At 32.7% G+C, this 11,617-nt stretch overlaps 3 protein-coding genes across 3 annotated transcripts; all 3 read right to left on the bottom strand.

Annotated features, from left to right (window-relative positions):
- Positions 1-330: 330 nt before the first annotated feature.
- On the bottom strand, positions 331-2,620 carry LOC106766504 (transcription factor MYB8). Its single transcript, XM_014651226.2, has 4 exons — positions 2,545-2,620; positions 1,241-1,411; positions 1,041-1,170; positions 331-972 (listed from the first exon to the last, which is right to left on the bottom strand). Exons 2-4 carry the CDS (start codon positions 1,371-1,373, stop codon positions 498-500), a joined length of 738 nt encoding a protein of 245 aa, XP_014506712.1. The 5' UTR covers positions 1,374-1,411; positions 2,545-2,620; the 3' UTR covers positions 331-497.
- A 3,915-nt stretch (positions 2,621-6,535) lies between these two features.
- On the bottom strand, positions 6,536-7,806 carry LOC106766915 (stress-response A/B barrel domain-containing protein UP3). Its single transcript, XM_014651706.2, has one exon. The coding sequence runs from the start codon at positions 7,615-7,617 to the stop codon at positions 6,850-6,852; it is 768 nt and encodes a 255-aa protein (XP_014507192.1). The 5' UTR covers positions 7,618-7,806; the 3' UTR covers positions 6,536-6,849.
- Positions 7,807-8,934: 1,128 nt separating this feature from the next.
- LOC106767138 (40S ribosomal protein S15a-like) lies at positions 8,935-10,268 on the bottom strand. Its single transcript, XM_014651973.2, has 4 exons — positions 10,155-10,268; positions 9,925-10,066; positions 9,669-9,829; positions 8,935-9,294 (listed from the first exon to the last, which is right to left on the bottom strand). Exons 2-4 carry the CDS (start codon positions 10,055-10,057, stop codon positions 9,196-9,198), a joined length of 393 nt encoding a protein of 130 aa, XP_014507459.1. The 5' UTR covers positions 10,058-10,066; positions 10,155-10,268; the 3' UTR covers positions 8,935-9,195.
- Between the last annotated feature and the right edge of the window lie 1,349 nt (positions 10,269-11,617).

Below are 11,617 nucleotides of genomic sequence, written 5' to 3'. Positions count from 1 at the left end.
AAATGAGATATTAATGCTAAAATATAAAATTAATAAATTCCACTACAATTCATTTAAAAATGGATCTTGATTCGGAATAAATTCAACCATCATTCTCATTTAAATAAAATGAATTCTGACTGTCACCATTATCTATTGGCTATTATTGAGACTTGTAATAGAGTTTAACATATAATTCACTTAGAAATATGGTGTTATGAAGCATGCGTCCTTACGTATCAAGATTATTGACTTTAATACAGTGAGCACTCCTTTATAAGTTCTTTTTTTTAATTAATTGATATTGTATATTAAATTAATTTTTTAATGTTAAAGAAATTGTTTGGAAATTTGAAAAATTTAATGTTATAATATTATACACCATGAAACATAGAAGAAAGTCATAAGTTAGAATAGAATGATAGTACATGGAACCCTCATAGTTATTTCCTAAGGGGAAGAATTTTATTGGGGGAATGCATGTATGAGAGAAGAAATGGACAAGTTAGAAGGCATTATTATGATTGTCCCGGTGTTTCCTCGGTGGTGTCGAGGAACGAAATGAAAGAATGAAGGTTGTTTGAAGCGCTGGTTTGGTCCGAACAAGAAGAGAATAACTGCTGGTTGTTGCAGATATTGGTGAAATCGGAGTCGAGAAGAAGATCAGACAAGCAGATATCCCCCACGTTGAAATCTGTGAGCATGTCTGGCGAGAGCTGTTTTTCTTCATCGGGAAACGACAAGAAGCCGTTGTTCTTGGTAGTGAGTTCCGCCACAACCTTTTCTTCTTCCTCGGACTTGTTGGGATGTTGCAGCATTGATGGGTGAGGGAAAAACAGCTTAGTGAACTTGGTGGCTTTTGTACGGACCAGGTGGGAATCTAGTTTAGGATTGGCAATGTTTTCTTTCACCTTTTTACCTAAATTGGTGTTCCAATAATTCTTGATTTCATTGTCTGTTCGTCCTGGAAGCCTCCCTGCTATTAAAGACCATCTACAAAGAAAGTAACACATTGAATTAACATCTTACTATTTATGTGTAACACGGTAAAATGGAAAGACCTGTTTCCGAGGAGGTTGTGGAGTCTGATAATGAGTTCTTCTTCATCAGAGGTTATATTGCCTCGCTTAATATCAGGTCTGAGATAATTGAGCCATCGAAGTCTGCAACTTTTGCCACACCTTTTCAAACCTGCGTACGTGCATGTAAGTATTTGGTGTTTAAAAAGAAAAGAAGGAAAAGGTAAAAGAAAGGAACCTACCTGCTCTTTTGGGAAGCTTTCTCCATCTTCCTTCACCATGGACTGTAATGTATTCTGTCAGGATTTTGTCTTCATCAGCTGTCCAAGCACCTCTATTCAAACCCTCCTTTGAACAACAAGGCCTTCTTCCCATTTTCTCTCTCTCTTTTTCTCTGCTAGCTAACTTTCAAACTGTTTCACACAGCAAGTATTTTAGTGTGGTCCAACTTATATATATCATCCCAGTCTTGCAACTCAAGTGAATCAAAAACAAACCTTAAGATGTTGTATAGTTGGAACCCCAAATACTAATTATTTAAATTTTTTTATTTATTTTATATTTAGTCAAAACTCGAAATACATGGGAAATTAAAATTAAAAAATATAAGTTAAATAAAATTTGTTTTATTACAATGATTATTCTCACCCTTTTATTAACGCTTTAAAATAATAAGTAAATATGTTTGTAAAACACTTCATAGTGAAATCATATAAAAATAAATAAATGACATAATAAATAATTATAGTGCATAACTTGACATTATCATATTTATTCTATTTTAATAGATTTTTAACAGCATGAAATCATCATATATTCATAATTGCATCCGTAGCTGTTCCTCTACTCTTCTATATACTAATTAAATATATGTTTTTATAAAAACTAAAACTTACAATAAAAAAAACATAATATTATAAAATATTTAATGTTACTCTTCATAGTTTTCTCTGGGCTTATTTTTTGTTCGGGCTTGACAAAGACTCGAACATTAATTTTCGGTTAATGCCAACTAAAGTTTTTTAATTAAAATTAATAGGAATTATTTTTAATTTAAGTTATTAGATTTTTTTATTCTAGATTATTTGTTTATTTCTCGATATTAATCAGAGTTTTGTCAATCACTACCCACAACCTTATTTTTATGTGGATGTGTATTAAATTTTTGTAATATACATTTGTTGTAATTACTTTTTCTGTCTATCTATCTAATAATTTTTTAATCATCAAACAAAAAAAAATCCTTTTATTGATAATTTACTAGGATTTCTTCTGTAGTGTTAATTAGAAAAAAAATAAGTCAAAATTAATTAGATTTTTTTTATTAACTCCAATTACTAGGATTTCTTTTCTAGTTTTAACTTTAAAATTTTCACTCAACATTAATTAAGATTATTTTCTTTTACTAAAGTCAATTAGACAAATTTGTTAGTAGACATTAATAAAAAAATAACAAAAGGAAAATGGTTTTGTAACATTAAAAGGAAATACAAGTATGAGGTTTAGGGATGAGGGATTATTCAGGATGATGAGATTTTCCACTTACACCAGGAGTTGCAGTTGTTTAGAATTTTCAGAAAGATCGTGCAAAGATATAAGTTCTGAAACTTCACGTCTTCATCTAAAAGTAAAAGGCAAAATATTGAAGGAATTAGGATAAAAGGTAATATCTTTAACAATAATTTAACCTAAAAAATTGTGTAACATCAGAATCTCTTAAAAAGGAGTAATAATTGCTAAACCCAAATACTTACAAATCCATGATATTATCTTAGATTTTTAACTGTAAATCATTTTCCTCTTGTTTCTTCCTTAAATGCAATGCATATAGAATATCTCACTCCTGCTTAAATTTAGTGTTCTCCTCTTCCCTCAAATTTTCAAAGAAAACTATATCATTTATATAAACATGCACCAAGGAATAATTTTTTTCATATCACTAGCAAGCACATCCAAGTTTAGATAAAAACATTTAAAGAATGAAGACTGAGTCTTAACATAAAGGTTTAATATTTATTTTGGTCTCTCCTTTGGGAGAGTTTGATCAAAGTGGTCTTTCCTTTTTTAAAAAGTTCACTATAGTCATAGATTTCGCAAAAACTGTTCAAAGTGGCCCTTTTTGGTTACGGTGTTAACTTGACTAACGGCAAAAGGTGTGTAATATGTGATGATGTGGCATTGTTTTGCCTTTTAAAAAAATAAATAATTGTGACGTGTAATTAAAAAATGAATTAGGGGTAATTTTTGGTGTTTAATTAAGTAAATAATCCTGTTACAGTACTGATTCATGGTTATTGTTCCAAATTTTAAAAGCAATGGTTAGGGTTTCTGGTTATTTTCTCCAGAGTTTTCGAAAATTAAAAGGCTAGGATTTGGAATGGCTTCTTCACAAAGTGGTTGTTCTTGTTCAAAGACAATGGGCAAAGGAGCTTCGCATTCATCACAGGGTGGTGTTTCGAGGGGTGTTGGGATAACCCCTATGTGATTCTCGTGATGAATGACTAGGTTGTATCGAGGTGTAGAAAATGAATATGGTGGAGTGATGCTGCGATTTGGGTTTTTGCAGATTAGGGTTTTTTGATTTGGGATTTTAGGGTTTTCTGTACAGTTTGTGTGATTTTTTTGATTTTGGATTTTAAGGTTTTCTATACAATTTGTGTGATTGAGGTTGAGGAAAAAGGAAATTGAGATTAAATGAAGGTTTTTCTCGTACTTGGAGATTGCGAGGAAAAAGGAATTCTCCTCTTTTTTATGCTGCTGCAAACATCCTAAGAGGCTTTCACTATTTAAGAATAAAGACATCCATTAAACAAAGAAGTCTCACAGGTATCATCTAGAGTATCAGCAACCAAGGAAAATTGAAGTACGAAACCAGTCTTCAGCTAGTCATGAAAACTTTAATAAAGCTTTTAGGTCTGTGACAGCTTCTTCAATGGCATAAACTATCATCTTCTTGTTCAACATAAACATATATCTAATAATATATTCTGTTAGGTATTCTTAATATGTATGATAATCATATACGTCAGGGAGCACATTGCACAATTTTTAAAGAAAAGGGGGACCACATTTAACATTTTTAAACCATTGGGGGGACTAAAACGAACTTTTTTACACGAACCCAGATTGTTCATTTTAATTACAGTAGAAACTGATAATCATCCTCTACATGAAGAACACATAAAATTTTCAAAATTCTCAAAACATTCCTTGTAGTTATGGCAACTTTCGTTATAACAATGTGAGGAATGTGAAAATCCTTTGCCCCATGTCTTCAAACAAGAAGAACAACTTTGTGAAGAAGTCATTCTTAACCCTAACCCTTTGCTTTTAAATTTTGGAACAACAACTTTGTTAACTGCAGCGCAGCACGAATGGCCAGAAAACCCATTCGTTGTTGAACGAACCACACTCTTGAGCAAACCACGAATTCAATTACACTACGAACGCAATTTCATTAGGAATCAAAATTTGGGTTGCTGAACCAGATTGTTGAACCCTAAATCGCCCTTAATTCGCAAGTTGATTTTACNCCAAATGNAGTTAATCCTAATTTTATTTTAACCCTATCTTTTAAATATTCCACATGATTTTAAATTACGTTTATTTTAACACATATAAAACGTCACAGTGCCACGTCAATAATGAGTTTCCAACTCATCAAATTTGTGACAAGGGGCCAGTTCTATCGTTAGTCTTTTTAACGCCGTAAGCAAAAAAGACTAACGTGCACCGTTTTTGCGAAAAGTAGGATATTATTGAACTTTTGAAAAAAAAGAGGACCACTTTAAATAGACCTTATGAAAAGATGGATCAAAATAGGTATTAAACCTAATATAAACTTGTCACAGCAGCGAAATCTTTTGCCTCCTGTCCGTGAATTCACTCATTAGTAATCACCCCATTATATATGTCTTGTATTATTGGGTCTCATATTGCATATAATAAGAAGAATAATATGGTACTTAAGCCATGAGACTCTCAATTAAGTCATGATAATTCGTAATTTCGTTGAGAATAAAGCTAAAAATGTTACTTACAGTTTGGATCAAGGTGTAACAGGATGATGGGCAAGTGAAACCGTTATTGTTAGGGGGAAATAATATAGTAGAGCTAGTGCAAATAGAGTGAAGGTTCAATGAACATTGGTTCTTAGAGGAGATGACAGTGTTATAAATCTCATACGGAGTAGAATAAAAAGTTTAATGTAGTAGTTAAGTCATGAGACTCTCCTACTTAGTGAACTAATTTGGATAACATGAACTGCCCAAAAATAAGCCATGTAAATAACTTGGAAGTGAATATTTTTCCTTTCCAAAATTTTTCATAGCACTTCTCTCAGCATTATAAGATACGTGTTATTCTACAAACAGTTGTTTTTCATATGCATGTATCTTTCTTTACTTTAATACCTGCCCATCAACCTCTACAGAACAAAATTAAAACTTATGATCCATACCTTCCTCTCAAATCCTGATTGATTCCCCCACCTTTGCTGTCTTGTTTCTTAATTTCTGTCCAATTACTTCTTCTCGTAATTTTATACTTTATTGAATTTATTCTGTTCTTATATGTAGGAGGAACCCTCCTCCATTCATTTAACAGTTTCTCGTATCTCAAGATCACGCTAAATGAATTGGTAAGCGAAAATAATACCTTGTTCTGCACATTTGTAAACCTTAATGTGAATATCATAAGAAACAACAAATTTACCGCTGTCCACTTTCTTTACAGATTAGACATGTAAATATAATGGGGGATGGGTGAGTATATACTACGAGGTTCACATTTGATAACCCTTAAGGTTAGAGAATGGCAAGCAATTTTTGCTTCCCAAATATGCACTAAATCTTTCAATAGAGAACAGAGGTTGACAAGGGTCAAGCTAAACTCAAGTATGATACTAAATCATCATAAAGTCTACCCAAGGAGACATGATCTGCACTCTAGTAGGCAACGAAGAGGGAAAAAAACAAAGCCCCCAGACTACGCTGTGGACATGACAGCGCTTAAGAGCTATTCATGATGTGAACAAGTTGGGATTCAATTCGATTCGTCTTGTGGAGGAGTTAATGGCCATGTGTGTGTTTTAAAGTTGCACTAGCCGAGCATGTTTAAAGGTGAACTGGGATATTACTCGGAGAGTAATCATTCTTTGACAAACAATTTTTTTACCAATTTGACATTACACCTCATTACCATTTACTTTTTCTTTTCCTTTACAAATATAAAAGTTAACATTTTTATAAGAATTTTTTGTGTCAAATGAATGTAATATATGTCAAAGTATCATTACTCTTACTCCGAGTGAATGCCTGAAGGATAGGCATTTTTGGGTGAGAATGAAGAGGAGAAAATGAGGCGTGTGAAAAGGAAAAGGGTTATTGACTATTACTGTCTATGATGTTTGCTCTTGTTCTCATTCATAAGCCATTATTTGCAAGAAAATTGTTTGGGATAATAGTCTAAACAGTAGACATGATATCATTATGATATTTTTCCACTAGATATTATAACCAACAATTCAAGCAATAGACTGAAATTAACAGTTATTTTACACATTATACTTAAGCTTGGTACTGTTTCATTCAGTGTCTAAGACACCTCGAACAGTCTGCTTTCTTTTTATGTAAGAATCATATAACCACATTTAAAAGCGTGATTGGAGTTGGGTTCAATCTATCGGTCACCAGAACTGGCTAAAGCAAAAAGCAACAAAAGAAAAAGTAGGTAAAAATTACAGTCTAAACTCAAAAACGATGTGACCAATTCAGTGAATCATCAACACTCCTTATTCAGACAAATAAACATAACTGACAGTTACATTACAGAGCAAAGCAATAACCTCTCATCAAAGGCTCGCACTCTGGGCAGGAGGAGGTGGCGGAACCACGTAATCAACAACGACCACACTGTCGATCTGATCCCTAACCTTGTCCTTCTGGTAATTCACCAACTCCTGATTCGAATCCACGGCCTCCAACTCGGTCGGTCCCGCGAAAACCGCGAGCGAAGCAATCGAGAAACCCTTGGCTCTCCCCGGCGAAAAATTCTCCCCAAAACTGAACTCACTAATCTGCTTGAAATTCTCAGGAATTCCTCTAACCACACCCAAAACCTCGTCTCCAGCTGCGCCCTCCTTCAATTTTAAGAAGCTGACACGAAGAGCCGAGCCCGGCGGCGGAACGAGGTTGCTGATGCCATCGGCGACCCAATCGACAGCCATGATGTCGTCGATGATGGGGAGCACGTTTTCCTTGACGACGGTGACGTGGCTGGGGTGGGCGGAGTAGGCTTGGAGATCCTCCTTGGACTTGTAGCGGGTATGGAGCATGTGAGTGAAAGTTAAAGAAGAGGATCGGTTACGGAGGAGCGGGCCCACGCTGAGGTGGAGGACGGTGTCCAGCGACAGGAGAGAACCGAGTCCGTTCACCATTTCACTTACCTTTGACGCCTCCGTCTCCTCCTTCACCTTGAAAAGGACAATGTGCTCCACCGTTTTTGCTGACGTCATCTTTATGGAAGATCTGAAGGGGCGTGCTTGAACCTTACGGAGCTGGTTAGAGGCAGAGAACGTCAGAGAAAAAGGATGTAACAACGGCGTTCTAAAACGCAGCATCGTAAGCACGTATGGTCTTCCTTTGTCAATGCCTTACCTTGGATCGATATCGCTGTCGCTGACGCCGACGTTAGGGCTTAGCATTTTTTTTTTTTAATTAAATTATTCCTTCTAAGGCCCGATTAATGTGCATGGTGGGCCAATACCCCAAGTCAGCCCGGGCATTGCTTTCGCACCCCCAAACCACTCCAAGATCTCCACTTTTTCATACACATAAAACCATCTTATGCAGCAACTCCTTTACAAATTTCATTTACCGGTGCTTTTACGAGCAAACTCTGTTCGGTGTCAGCAATGAAATAACTTTTTCCAAAATATTTTTTATTTTTAATTGCTTCTAACTAACTCTTTTATTTCTAAACAATAAACAGTTTTCTTTTTTAAAATTTTATTTTTCATATTATCGAAAAATACATTATTTTCAAATGCTGTCATAATATTAAATTCCTTTCCAATAAATTACTAAATACTACGATTTAATTCAATAATTATAAACATATCCTTTAGAAGATCCTCAACATTATTGGTAATTAGTTTTGAATTCCTTCTAAAGACTTTCGGAAGTTAGATGATGAAAGAAGGACTGAATGAAGTTCCAAAGTCCATATTACGAGTTGTCATTCATGAAGTATGAATTATATTAATCAAGTATCTTGCTGGAGTTTGATAGGATTCTTTTAAATATAAAGATTTGAATCAAAATCTTTAAATAGTTTAAAAATTGATTCGCCAATTTAATTATTTCTTAAATTCTTAAGATGTTTAATTAATTTTTAATGAGATCGTATAATTGATGCAACCCTAAATAATAAATATTATGCATCATTATCACTCATATATACATTTCATGTATTAGAAATTAGAAAATGTAAAATAAAAGACAATCACCATTAATTAAAAAATCATATTATATAAGTTTTCAAAATATGATTTTCCGTTATGTGAAAGACACATTACAAAAAACAGAAGACAACGAACGAGGACCCAAAATATTTAGTAAAGAAAGCTGAGCTCCCCAGGTAACCACACAACTAAAATAGACTGCAATAGACTCCATTCTTCTAACCAAGAATTACTTCCGCGACTATGCAAGAGAGCAATCATAATAATACATAAATAAAGTTAAGACACTTTTAACAGACGAAATGATAGTTTACTACTGTAAATGGCCTTTCCTGGAGTGTCTAATTAATAGCTAAATGCTTCATGTTTCGATTTAAAGCTAGTTTACTGTTTTTAATTACCTTCGAAACGGGAGTTTGTAGCATGATAGAACCGCAGAACCTGAGCAAATATAAAAACTCTAGCTCTCACACCTTCTCAAACATCGGCGTGTTCCCACTGTTTAATCAAAGTTCTTACCAGTAAAAATAACTTGACCAGTACATTATGATATAAAATAAATAAGGATAAGAAAACAGAAAATTAATAGTTACCACGTTGGCTTTGCAAACCAAAATAAAGAACGTAACAAAACAGATCCTGCTATGCTTGATTTTACTAAAGGATTACCATATCTTCCATTACAACTCGTGAATCTCAAAATTGAAACCACTGCCATCCTCAATTCAAAATAACCTAGTAGAAGAAACCTAGGACCTTACCACCAACATTCTTTCTCCTGGCCTCTTCGTGATCCATGATGCCAGCAGAGGTAGTCAATACAATGTAACCAAACTGCATAATTAGTAAAATCCAATAAGTAGAGGAACCAAATCATAAGATAAATGGTTAATCTGATGATAGGGAAACTCAATAGAAATAATTTAACCTTAAACTTAACAAATAAACAACTAGAACATTAACCAATCTAACTCGACCATTCAATAAAAACTTCCCATCATACATGTAATTTTATCTCCACAGGGAAAAAAACCTACCCTTTAACATGAAGGATGGTAGTTCTGAATTAGATCACTGATCTTAACAGATCAGTAAAACAATGTAAATACAGAATAAACTCTTAATCCTTGGCACTATGTTCATAAAAACATGCTTTTGAACACAACACACAAAAGGGTGTGAAAGAAAAAGAAAACACTTTAACGGACCTGTCTTGAGGGGAGAAGCCTAGCAGTCCAAGGTTCTATCTCTTTGACACCAACATCAAAACGGGGGCTAATAACCCCACATTTGTTCAGTCTACCATTCAATTCAACCACGATTTTACCAGCCCTGTGGTCATCAACTCGCTCAAACTCTCCAATGTAACCTACACGATAAATCATCACCAAACACAATAACAATTCAGGACATAGACTAAATGATGCAAAGAAAAATAAAAAAAGTTTGATTACTGAGAGATACCGTGCTTCTGCATCACCAAAAGAAATTTGATAATGACCTTGGAGGATGGCCTAATCATGACTTGGCGCTTCCCCCTTTTCTCAGCATTGTACATGCTCTTGAGAGCATCGTTCAACACACTAACCCTCACCATACTTGCTCACTGTCATACAAATTTCAATTACAATCAATAAATAAAACCACGCAATCCAACAGACTTTCAAGAAGAAAAAGAATGAGTTGAATCTTACCAAGAAAAATAGAGAAGTCTGGAGAACCTCCGCCAGTGCCTTCTCTTTAGAGAGTGACGAACAACAGAACAAAGAGAACACACAAATAAGAAGACTAGGGTTTAGAAGATTCAGAGCCTCATGGGCCTTCTTTTATTGCAATTGGGCCTTTATAATTAAATGATGATTTTTATCTCTATTTAATTACTTAAACTATAATCTATATTTATATATAGTTTATAAAAAAGATTATGTAATTAAATATTGCTTAAAATTTTCAAATAATTTATTTTCTCATAAACATGTTTTAAATCATATATATATATATATATATATATATATATACACATATATATATATATATATAGAGAGAGAGAATGTAACGACAATTTAATCAATGGATTAAATTTTAAAAATTGAATAATGTATTAAATATAGATAAAAACTATTTACTTTTGAAAACTTAATATATCGTGTGTCTAATTAAAGTTTGTAAAAAACAAAGTTATATTCGTAAAAGTATAGATAAAAAAGTAAATTTAAGAAAGAACTTTTTTTTGAACCATAATTTTTTAATATTATTTTGATTATTTAATAAAGTAATTCAACATTTAAAATAACAATATTTCTTAATATATTAAGATAATAAATAACATTTTAGATTTTAGATATTTGACTGTTATTAAAGTTTTGGAGTAAGGCTGTTAAACAGATAGATAGAAGAATCACGTGCCGATCATTTACAGTAATTAAAGAGAATTCTTTTTAACTGAGAATTTTTTTTGTTAACACATGAAGCTTATTAAATATATAAATAATAATTTGGACAAGAGACGTTGAAACAAGAAAAAACATTTCAGAATATGCATTTCATCTATAAAGAGGAGCAATATCATCAAAGAAACAATATATTTTATATCAACCCTCCAAGCAGAATACATAACAACAACTAGACAATGTGATTATACTGTATGACTATTCGATAAGTCGTGTATCGAGCGGTCGTGAAAACAAACAACAAAACGGTCAGTCATAATATTAATATTAACAAAATTAGTTGTTAAATATAATTAAGTTAATTTTAAACCAAATTATAGGTATATAAATCGTAATTGAGTCGATCTTAATAAAAATCTATAGAAAAATCTATAAATATATGATTGATATTTAAGTAATTGATTACTTTTTACCACATTTATTATAAAATTATTTGAAGAAATGTTAATTTGAATGTGAGAGTGTTTTCTATGACACTTAAGTAAAATGAGAAAATTGTAACATAAGCTAATAATAAAGAAACTTGTCGTTCTATAACTTTATTAATCATAATCCAAAAGAATTCTTTAAAAAAGATACTCCAATTAGCGATTTTGTGATATCAAGTTAATAATTACATTATCTAAAAATCTATATTTCATAAACGATCAAAGTACATATATTTAATTAAACAAAATTCGAGAATTAATAACAAAAAAAAGTAATGA

The sequence above is a fragment of the Vigna radiata genome, chromosome 7 (assembly GCF_000741045.1).
Source record: "Vigna radiata var. radiata cultivar VC1973A chromosome 7, Vradiata_ver6, whole genome shotgun sequence".
Lineage (NCBI taxonomy): Eukaryota > Viridiplantae > Streptophyta > Magnoliopsida > Fabales > Fabaceae > Vigna > Vigna radiata.
The sequence above is the reverse complement of the archived record's forward strand: the minus strand, read 5'-3'. Positions and strand labels throughout refer to the sequence as shown.